Source organism: Onychomys torridus, chromosome 5 (genome assembly GCF_903995425.1).
Source record: "Onychomys torridus chromosome 5, mOncTor1.1, whole genome shotgun sequence".
In the NCBI taxonomy this organism is placed as follows: domain Eukaryota; kingdom Metazoa; phylum Chordata; class Mammalia; order Rodentia; family Cricetidae; genus Onychomys; species Onychomys torridus.
Window position 1 is genome coordinate 20,775,682 of NC_050447.1, and position 18,181 is coordinate 20,793,862.

The following is an 18,181-nucleotide window of genomic DNA, read 5'->3' on the forward strand; positions in this document are numbered from 1 at the left end:
GCCTGGATCCATCTTGAGGAAACCGTACTTGGTGCTCTAAACCTAGCCAACTACTCATGGCTATAGAGGTCACAGACCTTAGAAGAGAACCTGCTGCTGATGTTTTCCTAAATCAACACAGTGTCTAGTCTAACTGTATTCTAAACAGTTGTCTGTTTACACAGAGATAAGTGTTGTTCTCACCCCTTATCAGAGAAGCTTCCTTTTACAGTAAACAGAATAAACAGATGCTACTGGTCGTTGCAGAGTATAATTGCCTGTCTGCATTCAGTATATCTGCAGTGCAACACCTATCCCAAGACTCAGAAGAAAAGAATCAGAAAGAGTGTAAGAGCTGGAGGATCAGTGTGTATGTGCGTGCGTGCGTGTGTGTGTGTGTGTGTGTGTGTGTGTGTGTGTGTGTGTGTGTGTGTGTGTGTGTGGTGTGTGTGGATGTGTGTGGTGTGTGTGTCTGTGTGTGCGTGTCTGTGTGCGTGCGTGTGTGTGTGTGTGTGTGTGTGGCGTGTGTGTGTCTGTGTGTGGTGTGTGTGTCTGTGTGTGCGTGTCTGTGTGTGGTGTGTGTGTGTATGTGTGTGTGTGTGTTGTACACAATATGCAATAATGATTCTAGAAGATGAGATCATGAACTCAAGAAGAATTGGAGAGAGAGAGGATGTGGAGTAGGAGAGGGAGGGTTAGAAATGACTTAAGTACAGTATATTCATGTACAAAAGTCTAAAAAAAATTAATCCCATACAAAGATATTTTAGGGGTTGGGGATTTAGCTCAGTGGTAGAGCACTTGCCTAGCAACTGCAAAGCCCTGGGTTTGGTCCTCAGCTCCAGAAAAAAAAAAGATATTTAAAAACCAGCAAATTACTGTTCTTAAAGGTAGCACTAAATAGACCAAAGGGAAGACACAAGTTTGTGAGTGTGAGCAAGAAAACAAAGTATTTCTTCTTTGAGCTCAGATGGAACCTGGGCATCACCTGCTTTACATACACTATGAAGATAACCAGAATACTGTCAAGAGTGATGATTTAGGGTTCTAGAGATATTTTACTAAGTAAGTGAATTCTCAAACACAGAATCCATGATTATAGACATGGATATGGCAGATGACATCCATCTATGCATATCTAAATTTGTACTGTTAAAAAATATAATTAGCCTTAAGAAGACATGAAACTTATCACTCAAGGTGACAAAACTGTGACTTGATTCTGCATCTGAGAGATGCAAGTGAGGACCAAACCCTCCTCCAACAGGCTGACAATAGAGACCAGGACCTGTGGACAATTACTCCTGCCATAGGAAAACTGTGCAGTGTGTGAGGCCATCATGGGAGAGGGCAACAGAAGCAGCTCCTCTGAAGGAAGATACATACTGGCCACACAGAGCAGTTGTGGATGCCCTCAGTAAATGAACCTTTCCCAAGAAATGAGCAGGGCACGATCTCACAGACAAAGTATGACTGTGCAGGGCTATTTCTGAGACTCTCAAATAGTCCTGGTTTGGAGGAATGCTTAAGGACAGGATCCAGGGAGTAAAGGGTGAAGCATCTTGTTTGTACAATGTCTGGAACATCTCTGACACTCACCAATGCTTTTTAGAAGCAACTCCATGAAGGAGTGTCCACTTAAAATAAAGGTTGGGATTTTAAGATGGCGGATCTCTCTTTTTCATAAGAGGAAGTCTGGTGACATCAGGGGACACAGGGATGAGAAGGAAGAATATGAAAGTGATGGACATGGACACAGGGAAAACCCAGGTGGAAATGCACCCAAGAGGAGGTCCCCCAGTAGTAACTGTGACACCCTGAGCAGTTGCCAGTGTCCCCTGGGATTCTGTTGGCTGCACTGTGGCACCATGTGTGCTGCCTGCTTGGCTGCACTGTAGTGGTGTGTGTGTGTGTGTGTGTGTGTGTGTGTGTGTGTGTGTGTGTGTGTGCATGCTTTGCCTGCTTAGCTGCACTGTGGTGCTCTGTGTGTTGCCTGCTTGGGTGAAACAAGTCATGGGCTTCCTTTGTTTTCTTCCTACACCAACAGTAAATCCTGCTCAGATATTCCTTCACAGTTTGTAGATCCAAAACAATGTATTGCCACCCTACTGCCCATGCCCTGGCATATTGTAGATACTATAAAAATGTGGTGCCTAGTTGTCACACAATGGCCTCCCAGCTGTTTTTCCCTGTCCCCTCCCTACAGTCTAGTATGTAAAATCACTGTTACAGTTTCTCTTTGTAGTTCTCCAAACAGCTCCCCACTCAGGCTGAATCACAGTCCAAGCCTTTCATTGGCCAACTCAACTTCCTACTTCTACTACTCACCTAGCCTCAGGTCTACTCATTCCTAACTGTTCCTCATCAAGCATGCTGGCCTTCTTCAGCAGACCTGTTCAGAGGCTCTTCTCTTTGCCTGGAGCACTTCATCCTCTAGGTTTCTAAATGGCTGACTTCTTTCTCTACAACTCCCCCCAGAGGACACCAACTGTTCAAGTCACCCCCTGGCCCTGTTCACATGGAACCACAGTGCAGCCCTCCATCCACCACTGTCTTTACTTTGACTCTATCCATGGAAATATAAGCCATATATATAGTTTACTATTTTTTCCTATTTTGATAATACTAGAAGTTTCTAAGAAAATAGATCCTATCTGTTTTGTTATCATGTCCCAATTCCTAAAACACATTCTGCCACAACTTTTCTGAATGTTGAAAGAATCCTATTTCTTTCTCATAGGACCTTTCTGAAGAGTGCTGGGAGCCCTGTGGAGGAAGTGGAGGGGGAGGGACTGCAAAGGGTGCAGAACTAATCTCCTGGACGGTGCTGGGAAGTGGGAGAGCAGGAAGGATGAGATGGAGGGCACTGTTGGAGTTTCCTGGCCGGTGGGAAGAGGATGGTGTCCTTTAAGATCAAAGTCTCTTTCATCACACTATATCAGTCCTGTGTTCTCTCAGGAGACCTGCGTTCCCTCCCTTCTGATGGCTCCAGGGCTCCTTTAGGCATCTCAATCTCCTGAACATGGGAAGTTCTAGTACATCCTACTCCTACTGGATCATTTTTTAAAGCAGGAAATTTCACTTAGAAGGAGATAGGTGACTCTGAGGGACACTGAGTTGCTGAGTGGGAGCACCGGGCTAGGAATCAGGTCCTCCTAGCTATGTTACCTTCACAAGTAACTTTCCCTCTCTGGACCCCAGCAGTGCACACACAGATACTAGTACTGGTCCACAAAGGAGAATTATTCCTTAATTTTAAGACTCAGTACCTATAATTCCGAAAGCAAAGGACTTTACCTCTCTGGGGTCTCCATGAAGGTCAACAGAGGCAAATTTCTGTGAAAACAAAGGCAGAGAAATTGGGTGAGAAAACTTTTGTCCAAAGCTGATCCTTTGAGCTTGGCCTTAGAGGTACTAGGTTCTTTCTCCTGATTCTTCCTTAGCTAGGCCCAAGGTGAAGAGATCCTTACACTGGGTCTGTAATGGTCAGCTTTAATTGTGAACCTGATACTACCTAGAACCACCTAGGAGGAGAGTCTCAATGGGGTAGTCTACACTGATTTGGGATGTGGGTTTGTCTGGGGGAAACTGTCCTAAGAAATTTACTTAGTATGGAAAGATCCAGACTACTGTAGGGGGCACCATTTCTTAGACAGGTAGTCCTGTATAAGATTGTATAGCTGAGCACAAGCAAGCAAGCGAGCATGTATCTATGCATTTATCTCTGCTCTCGACTAAGGATGTGATGTGACTAGCTGCTTCAATCACTTGCCATTGTGGCTTCTCCACAATGATGGACTATAACCAGGAATTGCAAGCTAAAATAAACTCTTTCTCCCCTAAGTTTATCAGGATAGTTTAATCTTGGGAAACAGATATGAAACAGGGTCAGAGTCCTCTGGGCAGGGGCATAGGGAGGATTCAGATGATGTGGGGGTAGTGGCAGCCAAGGGACAGGCTTTGGGACCTACTCAAGGTCATAGGATCTCTAGAAAGATGTCTGCTGCCAATTCCTGTGCTCCTAATCTGAACTCTTCTTACTGGTGACAATACCCCAATGTCTCCTCTGCAGAGTGGTGGAATTAGGTCAAGACAGTGTGGGAGGCATATAGAGGTCAGGCTACAGTTGGAGACATACAGAGGTCAGGTGAGGGATAAGACTACAGTTGGGATAGACGAGCAGGAAGCTGCTTCACCACTTTCCCCCTTTCCTCATTCCTGCTTCATGAATTCAAGTGACTATACATGATCTGGAGCATCACAACCCTCAATATGAGGAGCAGTTAAGGAAGATTCCAGATTCCAACTACATCTTACCCCTTTCACTTCTCAGGTACAACCCACAAGGTCCCTTGTGTGGTTTTATGCCACACCACGTCTTCCCAGGTGGTGTTTGGGCATCTAATCTAACATGCCCCTCCACCACAGTTTACTTCCCTGTAAATCAGAAATCTTGGCTACACCGTGTCAGTGTACCTGAGTCTACACTAAGCCTACTGTTTAAATTAAGGAAAAATGCCTTCTAAGCAGATAGGGTATGACTCTGGAGTGCTAGAAAAAGAAAAAAAAAACAGGAAACTGAGTAATAGAGTTGATGTATTCCCAAGTATCTGAAGAACATCTGGATATAGCCATGGGCTAGACCATTTGTTCCAGAACACTTCAGTTGCTGAAGGATTCTGTGACAATGCATTCCTTTTCCTGTTCAAGGGACACTGAAGAGCATTCTCATCTGGGATCAGAAAACTGACATCTCCAAGATCACTGGAACTAACCCATGCTTTTCTTTTTTGTAAGGATGACAATGATAACATCACTATCCTCTAGCTAACTGGGCTCACTTGCACGGGGGAAGCAACCACTACAGTGTCTCCATTGTACATTGTAGTCCCACCATCCAAGAGTGTGCTGTATGTATGTGCACACTCATGCAAATGAGTATAAGTGTGCATGCATGCTGGGACCAATAGATAATTATTTGTATAAGATCCTAAAACTTATAGCATGTCCTTGGATATTGGGTTCTCTTGGTTTCTTCAAAGTCACCCTCTATTCCTGTGCAAGCTGAGTCCTCCTGTGCCACATGGGGAGTAGCTGCAATCATTGCCTTTTCTCTGAGTATCAGAAAATAGCCTTCTCTTAATTCTTTTAACACCTAACCTAAGCCTGACAGTGAAAGCCCTATGTCCGCATTGGCTCAATCCCTGGACAAGCAGAAACAGCACAGTGCCAAAGGGCTTCTCTGGCATCTAGAGGAATCCTACAGACCTTTGTTTTGAAGGTCTGCATGAAGGCACATAGACACAGGTTGGCTGGATGATTAATTGAGATGAGACAGATTAAAGATAGAAGAATTAAACATTTTAAATGGATATCTACTAGATTAATGAAAAATAATTAATAGAATTGGTTATAAGGATGAATGAAATAGACAGTAGACTGCTGGGGAAACAGATGATGAGCTGGCTAGTTTTTGTCAACTTGACATAAACTAGAGTTATCTAAGATGGGGAATCTCAATTGTAGAATTGCGTCCATTAGTTTGGCCTGTGGGCACGTCTATGAGAAATTTTCTTGGTTAATAATTGATATGGGAGGGCCTAGCTCACTATGGGTGATACCTTCTCTGGATAGGTGGTCCTAGATTGTATGTGACACTTCCCTTAGAGGCATTGTATTGCATGCCCTCAGTCCCACCCAATTCCATTTGGTGATTATGTGTAGAAATACAACTTAAAATATACCTGAAAACAAGAATACCATGATATTAAGCTTTGATAAAGCTGGAGGATTGTCATGTAATTTCATATAATGTTCTTACTGGGCAGTTTTATATTTATTTACTGTTTACAGTTATTTCATGTTAAGGAAATTTACATCATAGGATTGACACTGTCCTGAGAGGTTCAGAAGACAGGTGAATGAGTCAAACCTTGGGCCAAGTACACAGGGTAGGGACAGGAGGATGAGCACACCTACCATTTTCAGAGAGACCTGCAAGAGCTCATCCTCTGTCTTCTGGCGAAGGCAGTGAACCATGGCAGCTGATGTGGTAGTTTTACAGCCAGCAAGAGTAGCCACTTTCTGTAAGAGATCAGGGGTCAAGAGCAAATCCTTTCCCTCCCTCCATGCAGACTGTGGCTTCTAGCCCATGCATGAATTCTGAAGAAGGTAGAGGGTTGCTGAAAGGAGTCTAAAAAAACAAGCCTGGGGGTTGGGTACCACAAAGTACCTCTACTACTGACTAGAGCATAGGTTAAAACTGGTTACACAATATCTATGTCTCTGTTATCTTGTCCTGATAAAAATGGGCACAATATCCATTCCCAGGACCACTAAAGGGATGAGGGAAATTCTCAAAGTAAAATGCCTCTTAAGAAGCTGTTGAATGTTAAAGGGTTAAATCAGCCACACATGGGGGTGGTGATTAGATGTGACATGCACAGGAGTGGCCATGTCTCCTGTACACTAAAATGTAGAATTGCTGGAGGCTGGATAACATACTCAACATGAAACCTTTAGTAAATGTAGAATGTGGCTTAGATGTGGGTAAGAAATCAGTCCTTCCTATTCATTCATTCTTATTTCAGGCAGCCCTTGAGCACCTCAGCTGAATCTTGCAACAAGAAACACCCAAGGATGAGGACCCAAGGTGGCAGACTAAAGCATGTAGTAGCTGTCCTGGGTGACACTCACCTTAGCTATGGGCCTGGCATCTATCCCATATAGGCAAGGATTGAGGATGACACTGCTCTGAGAGATGGCCCTGTGGAAGAGGTTCTTGGCCAATGGGGTCAACACCTGGCAGGGGAAAGAGAAGAGAGTTTGCACAGAAACGGAGTGATCTGAACTCACTTGTCTTTAAGGCTCTGTCCATCTGCTCTACTGTCCTGGCCATTCTCCTGGGGACCCAGTGCTCTGGGGACATAAATGTATCCTGTTCCTAAGGTCACTCTGGAACCACCTCCTCCAAAAGACCCTCAGCCCAGTAAAGACAGAACCCCAAACAAGAACTGAACAACAACAACAACAACAACAACATGGCAAAAAAAAACTTTCACTATAATCAAACCATTGGAAAGACAATTTGACAATTCTTAGTTACAAATTCTGCTTCAGAATTATATTACTCAGAATTTATCCCAAGAAAGGTGATCGTGGAGGCTCATTAAAAAATGTGCTCCTGATATTCATAATATTAAAATCATAAGTCAGGATTCCATTGTGTAAATGATGTTTTATTTTCACTGTGGAATACTATGTAAAAATACTATATAAAATACTATATAAAAAAAGATAATAATACAGAAATTTCCCATTTAAGGAAATATGTGTTGCCAAATAGCTTAGAATGGACAAGAATGAGTTTTTCAGTCAAGGTTGGCCTTTACCTTGTGGCCTTTAAACCTCAGCTTTCTGAATGATAGTACTAGAGACACACACCATAACCCAGCTTCTTGGGGTTTATTTACCCTTTTCCCTTATCTCTAAAGTATGAACATTTCACTTGTCAATCAAAATATGAAATTAATGTGTTTGAAAAATGCAGAAATGGGGCTGATTCTCTGTTCAGCTCTTAGGGAGCTAGAGTGGTCCTAGGTGTCACCAATGCTTTCCATAGCTCCCCTCAGTGCCCTCCAGTTCTATGTCTCACTGTATAACCCTGTCCCAGAGGATGCTACCTTCCCTCGTGAGCATGGAAAAAACACCTGAAGACACCCCTGCTTCTTCTGGGTGCCCAAGTCCATTCACTATGTAGACCCAGGCTGCTGGATGCGTGAGTGCCTTCACTGTGTAGACCCCAGCTGAAACCAAACAATTACACTCATGCCCTCCCCTTTTCCTATTTGGAATTTACACCCAACCCTTCTTGAGAGAAATCAACCCTAAGGTTAGTCTAACTAACAAAGAAAACTCAAATAAGTCAGAAATGGAGAAGTGGCATGGTGCAGTATACAACTGGTATTTGTTATGGCTCATGACATAAAGCTAGCTCTGAGCTCCCCAGGAGCTGAGGAAAGTTTAGTCTGTAGCCATCCAGCAGCTAACACTGATCAATAAGTAGAGTCAACCTGCATCTGGGTTAGGAGAGGAGAAGTGTCAAGGCTGGACGGACTGGTCTGTAAGAGGTCTCATCAGCAGACAGCGAGTCTGGACATGAGGTCTGGTATCAGGAACACTTACAAGAACAGAGACACTTTCACCTCCTGCTGACTCTCCAAAGATGGTCACAGAACCCGGGTTGCCCCCAAAGTTGGCGATGTTGTCCTGGATCCAGCGCAGTGCAGCCACCTGGTCCAAGTGACCCCAGTTCCCCCGGCTGTGTTCATCCCCTGTGCTGTGAGACAATAGTGGGTAGAGTTAGACATGGCATGACTGGCATTCTAAGGGCTAGAAAGAGACTGGGACTGTCTCTGAGTTTTCTGAAATAAGGCCAGCTCTACATCACTGACAAGAGTTCCCCTGCCACTCATCTCCACAGCAATGTTTTGAGGGGACTCTATGTTCAGGTAGTTAGGAGCCACCATGCATACAACCAGGGTTTAAAATGTACAGCTCATCCAAGAAGAAAACACATGAAATCTCTGTCTACATGTGGCTTTTACTGTACACCACAGGCCAACAGATGCAAATAGAATATAATGGCAGAGAGTGGAAAAACATAGTTGTGTAAAGAGGATACTGCTGTGGAAATCACTCTGTATAAATAAAATGCTGTTTGGCCAGTGGTCAGGCAGGAAGTATAGGCGGAACAAGAGAGAAGAGAATTCTGGGAAGTGGAAGGCTGGGGCAGGAAATACCGCCAGCTGCCACCATGACAAGGAAGATGTAAGGTAATCATAAGCCACAAGCTATGTGGCAAAGTATAGATTAATAGAAATGGGGTAATTTAAGATAGAAGAAATAGATAACAAGAAGCCTGCCACAGCCATACAGTTTGTAAACAATATAAGTTTCTATGTGTTTACTTGGTTGGTTCTGAGCATCTATGGGCCTGGCAGGTTAGAGAGATTTGTCCTGACTGTGGGCCAGGCAGGAAAACTCTTACTACAGGATACAGCAGTGGAGCATGAGTTTTTATGAAAAAAAGGAAAACATCCCCTTCTCACTTCTAGGCATCCTGCCTCACCATGTGATCTACCTGTATGTTCAGACCCCTTTTTGTATCATGTTGTAACACAGCCCAGGGCTCGCACCAATGGCTTGTTGATGCAACCACACAGTCTTGGACTTTTAATATCTCAAATCTAAGCTAAGCAAACAGCTGAGTTATATTGCACAACAAGGAAAGACGTCAAGGCAGTGTCACTCACTGCAAACCTGAAGAAATCTGGGTTGTGCTGGTTCTTGTTGCCAACTTAACACAGTCGAGAACTGTCTGGGAAGAGGGAAACTCAATCTAAGAATGTCCCAGATCAGACTGGCCTGGGGCTATGTCTGTGAGATTGCTGGGATTGATGATTGAGGATTGATGAACCCCAGTCCACAGGGGATGGCACCATCCCTAGATAGGTGGATCTGGGCTACATAAGAAAGATGGCTGAGTATGAGCCATGTAGAAAGCCAGTAATCAGCATCCCTCCTGGTTTCTGCTTCAGTTGCTGCTCGATTTCCTACTCTGACTTCCCTCAATGATATATTAAAGCCTGGAAGCATAAAGCAAATAAGCCTTTTTCCCCCCAAGTTGTATTTGGTCAGAGTGTTTTGTCATAGCAACAGAAAGCAAATTAGGGCATGTGTTTTGTGCATCTGAAGAAGAGAACTGCAGCTAGGGGGCACAAGAGATACAAAGGACTCAGGGTCACAGGAGCAAAAGTGTAAGTGTAGCTGGTATGAGATACAGTCAGAATGAGTGCTATGTGCCTTGGCAAGGACATCGTGTCATTATAAATAACACAGAAGCATTGTGTAGAGAAACAAAATCACTTAATCTGCCTCACAGAACAGTCTGGGCCCTGTGCAGAACAGATATAGCATTAAAGTAACTGTTTATAAGAGTAGATGGTTTTAACAATATCTGGCTTGACACATGGGCTTTGACTAGGGTTGTAACAAGGCCTTGCACTAATTGCTAGGGTTTGCATATGGTTTGCCCACCAAGGGTTCAGTGTGGGAGTCCTGGGCTGTGTTGTGTCAAAATTTGGCAATGTGAAAGTTGAGGTCAGGGGAAGGTTATTTGGTCACAGAGAAGGAACTAATGCAGCTTTCCTATGACTCTGATTGCTTCTCCAGGGAATGAGATTTGATGAAAAGAAAAAGACTATCCCCTTCCCTCTTCCAGGCATCCTGCCTCACCATGTGATCTACCTGTATGTTCAGATTCCCTTTTTGTATCATGTTGTAACACAGCCCAGGGCTTGCACCAATGGCTCGTTGATGCAACCGCACAGTCTTGGACTTTTAATATCTCAAATCTAAGCTAAATAAATAAGTTTGAACTCTATACAATATCATAGTCTCATTTTTCTTGTTATTATAGCAGAAACAGACCTATTTCAGGACTAATATGCAGAGAGGAATATTTGTGTATCACCTGAAGAAGCCCCAGATGCCCAGACGATACTGGATGACCACCACAACCACATTTTCGTGGACAGCAAGGGGCAGTCCATCATAGGTGGATGCTCCATCTATCACCAATCCGCCTCCATGGATCCACACCATAACCTGGACAAGAACATAACCACACAAGTCATAGGTAGCAGAACTGCAGAGATGGCAGAAGTCATCAGGTTTGGCCACCTGCATCTAGGCTGTGACTTAAGGACATCACCCCAAGCACACCAATGTCCAGAAAGGCTGCAATAGGCAGTCACCCTCCTTTCCAACTCTCTCAGATCAGCCTAAAATGCTGGAACATTCATGTCCCTCATGTCCATCCTTCAGAGATTTCATTGAGAAAACCATCATAAGAACAGCAAGGATCAAGGATGTCATGTCCTTCCCACAATCCCATGACCTCATGCCTAGACTATTCAGCCAACTGAACACAAGCAAGAGGCAGCCCTTAGACTGCCACTTCATTTCATACCACTAAACTTTCAGGAGTAAATTCAACTACTCTGCTGGGAAGTGATTATCTGATGAGGAACACACCAGCCTGATGGTACAGCTTCCAAAGTGCCTCCTCAGCACACCTGGACCCTCCCATCCTGCTAAGCCCAGCTCACCACTACTTCCTTGAGGATGTCTTCAGTCTTTGGGTAACATTACTTTAAAAATTACTTTGTACAAAAGACCGATAAAACTAGAAGGTAAAAGGGTACAAAAATTTTCAATTTGTGTGTGTGTGTGTGTGTGTGTGTGTGTGTGTGTGTGTGTGTGTGTGTTAACCTATTGAGCAGAGAAGAAATGAGAGTTTATGAAATCCTGTTTGTTTAAAAGAAATCATAATGTGTACTATGAACTAAGAATTGCACTAAGCAGAAGAAATAACTTCTACATGGAGTAGAGAATAATGCCCCATGTGTCAGCTAAGAAACAAAAGTGCTTTGCCTGCTGGAATTCCATAGTTAATAAGATGTGGTAGCACAGCTTAGCCAGGCCATGTGGCCCAACACTGTGCACTGAGCTCCAATCCCCACTGCCCATGGCCACAGCACAGTGAGTCAGCAGTTGGAGCAGGAGAAAAAGGCAGGACCTGAATTTAACCCCAGACCCTATACCTCTTGTACCTCTGTCATAAGTAGAGGGTCTTCTGCCTCTAGGTTCTCAGAGTCCCTGTCCCCTCGCCCACACAACCAGGTTCTTTGCCAGCTCCAGTAGCAACTAAGTCAAGCCTATCTCATAATGAAAGCTGGAGGCAAGGGCTGATGAGCAATGGCACACTGAGCAGATTGTAAGACTATGGTGAGACTGCAAGGTCCTTCAAGAGAGGCTGTGTGAGAATGCTCATGTCCTTGACTTCCTGCAAGTGTGGCTGTGTGGGGGGCACTGAGTATACAAGAAATGGGTGGAGAATTCAGAGTTTGAATGAAAGAACATTTATCCTCACTTTCCTATACATTGAAAAGCAGAGTAGGGCATAATATTAGTTCCAATTTCAAAATCTCTTCTTCCTACTCCTGTCAATGGAAACTGGTGGGAGTTGGTATTTCACTTGTAACAACTCAGGAATTGACTGGTTGCCCAAGCACCTTTACCAACCAACAACTGACAAATGGCAGCTTGTGCCATCTCAGGCCCTTCATTTATGTGGGAAATGCTGACTCACTGCATCATCAGCCTGTGCCAAAGGCAGTTACTGATAACAGTGACCTACAATAAAACCCGGGATTACTGAGGCAAAAGAGGGTGCTTCTAATTGCTCCCCTGACTCCTCCCCTCACACCTTTGTCACAGGCCAATGTAAGTTATCACAGGTACTATGAGTAGAAAGGTGACATTCCAGCTACCTTTGCTACTCCTTATGAAACAGCAGGGTTTTTGTTTGTTGGTTTGTTTTGTTTTAAAGGTAGAAAGACCCATGCTATTGCCCTGCCTACCCACTGTGGGCCCTAGCTTTTCCCACCAGAATATCAGTTTCTCTTATTCTCATGTAAACTACCACATAGGATTTTTTTAAAATGTGTTTTTTCAGCTTAAGTGTATTGAAATTATGTCTTAGCTGCTCTGGGATCGCATTATCATTCTAGTAACTTGACATCACTGTCCTTGTTAGTGTGAGGGAGTTTGGAAGCTTAAGACATATATGTCAGATGCAGGGCAACCTCCAGCCAGGTCTGATGCACTTATACAGACAGGCAAGAAACTTTTGCTTTTCTGGTGGTTAACAGGTTTGGATTGAGTCCTGGACTGTGGTGTCCTTACCCTTAGATTCCTCATCCCCTTCCAGTGTCACAGAAGAGAAGGATGCTGGAACCCACAAGTCTGGACCAGAGGTCCCCATGCTTACCGGCAGCCTGCTGCTCTTTGTCAAGTCGGCAGGGGTGTAAATATTTAGGTAGAGGCAGTCTTCAGAAAACTTGTGAAGAATCGTCTCCTTTCTGTTGGTGAAGTGCTTTGCGATTGTCTGTGCTGCCTCTGGGTCTTGGGAGCACCTAGGATGGAGAAAGAACCCCTGAGTTTCCACCAGATGGAAGCTGGGCACGATGTCTGAGGCTCAATCCTGTACCAGGAGGTTTGTGGCTGTGTTCTACCCCTTGGCATTCCCTTAAAAGCCCTTTGGCAGAGACAGTCAGGGCCCAATGGGTTAGGATTCAGTCCCTCCCAAGGTGATCCTGTGTTTTCTATCTGTTTCTCTCCCCTATAAATTTCTAATATTTCCTGCTGCTCTGCTCAAGAGTACCCTGGGGGAAAGTGGTGTTGGAATGGCCACCCACACCTTAGGAAAATTATTTCCTTCACTGGGACTCAAAATGCCAGGTCCAGGGTAAAGTTTTGACCCTAAGGTTCCTGCTGCCCTAGCCTGCTAAGATTCTACCTTTTTCATAGCCCAGCAATCACTGCCAGCTGCCTCATAAGAGAGCTCAAAGGTCCAATACAGAGCTGAACTGATGGCAATCATGAAGTCCGTCAAGCGTGCAAGCACTTACTCTTTATGAATAAAAGCCATGTAAGGCCCACATCCACCCAACATCCCCATTCATAGAATAAAATCTGAGGCATATAGATGTTAGACAACTGCCCTAGGACACTTGTCAGTGAACTGGTTTAAACGAGAGTGGCCCGCATGGATTCACACATTTGAATGCTTGGTACCCTGTAGCTGAAGTTTCCCTGGTCCCGCCTGGCCACAGTCAGGACAAATCTCTCTCACCCGCCAGTCCCACAGCTAAGTAAACACACAGAGACTTATATTACTTATAAACTGCATGGCTGTGGCATGCTTCTTTCTATCTAGTTCTTTTTTTTTTTTTAATTAACCCATTTCTACAAATCTATACCTTGCCACATGGCTCGTGGCTTACTGGTACTTTTACATCTCATTTCTTCTATGTCTGGCTGGCAAGTCATGCCTCAGCCTTCCTATTCCCAGAATTCTCTTCTTTCTTTGTCCCGCCTATACTTTCTGCCTAGCTACTGGCCAATCAGCATTTTATTTATCAATCAATCATCCACAGCAGTACCCAGCTAGCAAAACTGTTTGGGAAGGATTAGGAGGTGCGGCCTTGTTGGAGGGGTGTGTGTAGGCTTGAGGTTTCAAAAACCCACACCATTCCTAGTTAGGTCCCCCAACTCTGGCCTGTGGTTGCTATTTTAAGATTTAAGCATTCAGCTACTGCTACAGCACCATTTCTGCTGGAATGTTACCATGCTTCCTGCCATGATGGTTGTGAACTCATTATCTGAAACTGTAAGCCCTCAATAAACTTTTTCTCCTATAGTTGCCTTGGTCATGGTGTCTACACAGCAAATAGAGAAGGAGCTACTACAGTTGGGGAAGCTTTGCTCATATTTACAAGGACAATGTCCCCAAACAGGGCCCCACTGTCTTACAAAGGAGGGTAGGAGGTGGCATTCTTCACGAAGCTCCAGGGCTCTGCAGGCTGTGGAGGAGCAAACCTCAGGGATCCAAGAGGAGGCTTGGCAAAGGGAACACCCAGGAAGATGGCCACAGGCTGTGTGAATCCTTCTAAGTGGACATACTTCCCCAGGACTTTGCCATGAACAGTGTTCACCACAGGTGGTGAGGACAGGTGCCCTGCTAGACATGGAGAAAATGAGGACAGATCAGAAGAGAAAGGTCAGACCTGGATTCCAGGCAGGCTTTGTCACTTTCTAGGTATATGATCTTAAATAAATCACCTCAATCCTCTAGGCTATTTCATAAAAATAAAGAAAACATGAGCTGCATGCTGGATGAGACAATTAGCAGGGGTGACCATATCCTTGGGAGGCTGACCTCATTAGAAGGACCAGATAAGAACAAGGTTGTAACTTGGGAGAGGGATAGGAAGGAAATACTGAAATTAGAAGGAATGAGGCTTTCTTATTGCTGTCATCATAGAGAACCTAAGACGTACAGCAGAGGTGGAAGATGAAAAGGGATGGGTATTATGCAAGAATAAGCATTAAGTGCAGAAGCTTAGAGACAGCATAACATGGGACATTATTGGGAAGAGAAAATGGCATATAAATACCACAAGAATCTTGTATTATTGGATGCACATCAGGAAGGACCCTGAATCCCTGGCCAGAGGGCTTTATTTAGTAGACAAATACATAGAATAAAATAGCTATGGGACCGAGAATACCAGGTTCTAGAACATCCACTTCATAGCTTTAAGCATGATCATCCAGAGGGAGAAAGATGGGGCATCAAGCCTCTGTATACCCATTAACTCCATTCTTACTTAGCACAGTCTTTCCTTATCTCCCTCTCAAACTCTCATTTGTCATCTTTCTACCCACTGAGGGTTTCCAACTTAAGATGTTTTGATTTGTGATACTTTTCCCTCAAGATCAATGAAATAAGCCCATCATGATTTGGGGGGAGCATCTGTTATCAAGAATAGCCAATAATGTTGAACCTCTATAGCAAACCATATTATAAAATCATGACCATGAATTGGCTTACTAAGAGAAAATTCCCATAGCTTTCAGGTCACCAGTCCCACTGAGATACCTCTCCTGAGAAGCATGCTTGTTAAAATGTCCATGGGTAGCAGAATTGCTATTCTGTGTGAATTCCAAGACTCTATACTAAAATAGACTCTTCTATAATTAGGGAAAATAGTTATACAGGTATTCAGATCTATATGGGGAAATTTAAAAGGCAGACTTGATCCCTGGCTAGATATGGGGCCAAAGGGAAAGAAGTAGTGAGTATTACTGGCTCCCTTTAAGACAAGTACAGTTGGAGGATATCTGGGCAGGAAGAAGACCCCAGACATGGGAATTTCAATGCTGGAAGGAGGTCAGTGAGGGGTAGGTAGAGTTTACTTCCTGAACATTAGTGTACACATTATGAATTTATATAGTGTAGGAAGCAAGTGTGAAGCTCAGGGAAGTTGGAGTTGAGTGAGAACACCCACCAGGGTGGTGGCACATGGAAGGCCAAGGAGAAGGAGGCAGGGACTGGCAAGAGTCCTGAGGAGAAAGAGAAGCCAGACAGAAACCACTAGCTGTGGCCTGTGTTAACTCAATGAGTATTTTCTACCCAAATGAAGTGGGAAGAATCTAGATTTCTCTGGGTAGAAAATGGGATGTATGGGATGGAAGCATAAACAAAAATACAGCTGTTGCTTAAATAATATGGAATGTGCTGTGGGATGTCTTTCTGTAGGCTATGAATATGTGTTGCTCTGATTGGTTGATAAATAAAGCTGTTTGACCAATGGCGAGGCAGAATAAGATTAGGTGGCACATTCAAATGGAAGAGAGAAAAGAAAGGACAGTGAGAGAGATGCCAGCCACCACCCAAGGAGCAACAAAATGCCAGCAGACCAGTAACGCCACGGCCATGTGAAAACATATAGATTAATAGGAATGGGTTAATTTAAGTTGTGAGAGTTAGCTAGTGAGAAGCCTGAGCCAATAGGCCACAGAATTGGTAATTAATACAAGCCTCTGTGTAATTTTTTTTTATAAGCAGAACCGGGTGGGACACAGGAAAACTTTTGAGTACAGGAACATGCACATACTGATCATATAATGTGTGTTGCAAGTACATCCCAATGCTCCTTTAAAAGAAGGCTTGCTGGGGTTGGGGATTTAGCTCAGTGGTAGAGCGCTTGCCTAGCAAGCACAAGGCCCTGGGTTCGATCCTCAGCTCCAAAAACCAAAACAAACCAAAACAAAACAAAAAAGAAGCCTTGCTAAGTAGGAGTTATCAAGGCCATACTAAAGATGAAGAAAGAGGAGTGGCAAGCAGACTAGGTGAACTTCTTGGAGATAGACTGCAGGTGGTCATTGTGAGGGGCAAGGGCAATTAGCAGCACAGACATGTTCCACTCCAAATTTGAACCCTTTTGCACTCTGCCTCATACCTTGTCCCAGCCTCTCACAGTGTCACATAGGAAGTCTAGAAATTTCAACAAGACTATGACTCTTAATGGGGAAGCACTACTGTAGATTCTAGAGATATGGTGAGTATGATTCCAGGAGACCTTGGGTGAGTACGTTCCTTGGAAGCCTCAGTCTTCCTCCATGGCACAGATGGGTGCTAAGGTCCCATGTTGTACCTCTGCACTGACGATAGTCTGTTTTCTATACCTGTTTCTTTGACCACTGAGGCCCAGTTCATCTGGAATAAACTGTCACTCCTAGGGTCCAACTACCCCAGAGCCCTACCCCCAGCCACCTACTTATCTGGGTTCCCTAGCCTGTGCCTCCACTGACCCATCTTGATTACACAGAATGGGGTACAATTAAAATAGACACAGCCTCCAAATCCTCAAATCCTCAGAAATTGCCCTAGCTATCCGAGGTTACACCACTTTCCCATGCCTCCTTGCCAACAGCTTCTATTCTCAGCCTTATGACTGACCCCAGCCCTACCCCCTCTGCCTTACTTCATTGACATACCCCCTTTTCAGGTAACTCTCAGTTCTAAAAAGTTATCTTTTCAAATGCAGCTCTTGTATGATTTTACATGTCACACTTTCTATGGATAGACTCTACTATAAATCCCCCTTTCCTATATGTCCTCTAGACCAATTGCCACTCAGAGTGTTACAGACACAGTTACTCATTTCACCCCCACCGCAGCCCCATGGGGAAGGAGCTGGCACTGCAAAGTTAAGTTCCTCACTCAAGGACACAAAGCTCCAGGGCACTGAGCTTAGATTCACTCATGCTATCTGTCTGTGTCCAGAGGGCAATCACCTCTAAGAAACAGAACTTGTTTTTCATTTCCCTGCACTTGCCTGCACTCACTGCCACGGCCCAGGACAAAGAATTTCAAATGTGTACCCATAAGTACTCACCCTGAGTCACACAAGCAGTGAGACAGACCAGGACCAAAGCACAGAGCCACATCATGGAAGGGCAGTGGCTCTGGGGTCCAGTCAGGTGTCTGGTGCTTGGAGGGAATGCCCTGATCCTGCCCCACAGCTATAGACCAACCCCTGAATCCTGCCCACTCGGTCAATTTGCATAAGACAACCAGATGAAATTCCTCCAACAAGAGTTCCGGGTGTCTAGTGGGATCTCTAAGCCACACCCACCTAGAGTTTACGCTCTCTTGTTTGCAGAGTCATTGCCCAACTCTCAGGTAACAGAGGCCCATAAACTAACCCAAGGACTGTTTTTTGGCAAT

The 18,181-nt window shown here is 44.4% G+C and overlaps 1 protein-coding gene across 3 annotated transcripts in view; it reads right to left on the reverse strand.

Moving 5' to 3' along the window:
* LOC118584334 (liver carboxylesterase 1-like) overlaps positions 1 to 17,901 on the reverse strand; it is a 31,508-nt gene extending 13,607 nt beyond the window's left edge. The window contains exons 1-8 of one of the 3 annotated variants that reach the window (XM_036188517.1): positions 17,862 to 17,901; positions 14,419 to 14,623; positions 12,875 to 13,019; positions 10,514 to 10,647; positions 8,164 to 8,317; positions 6,676 to 6,780; positions 5,959 to 6,063; positions 3,277 to 3,315 (exon numbers count right to left, since the gene is read on the reverse strand). In XM_036188517.1, coding sequence (XP_036044410.1) covers positions 3,277 to 3,315; positions 5,959 to 6,063; positions 6,676 to 6,780; positions 8,164 to 8,317; positions 10,514 to 10,647; positions 12,875 to 13,019; positions 14,419 to 14,623; positions 17,862 to 17,901 — 927 coding nt within the window. Of the gene's footprint in view, positions 1 to 3,276; positions 3,316 to 5,958; positions 6,064 to 6,675; positions 6,781 to 8,163; positions 8,318 to 10,513; positions 10,648 to 12,874; positions 13,020 to 14,418; positions 14,627 to 17,849 lie in introns of all 3 variants that reach the window. The other 2 variants (XM_036188516.1, XM_036188515.1) reach the window with 2 other exon arrangements.
* Between the last annotated feature and the right edge of the window lie 280 nt (positions 17,902 to 18,181).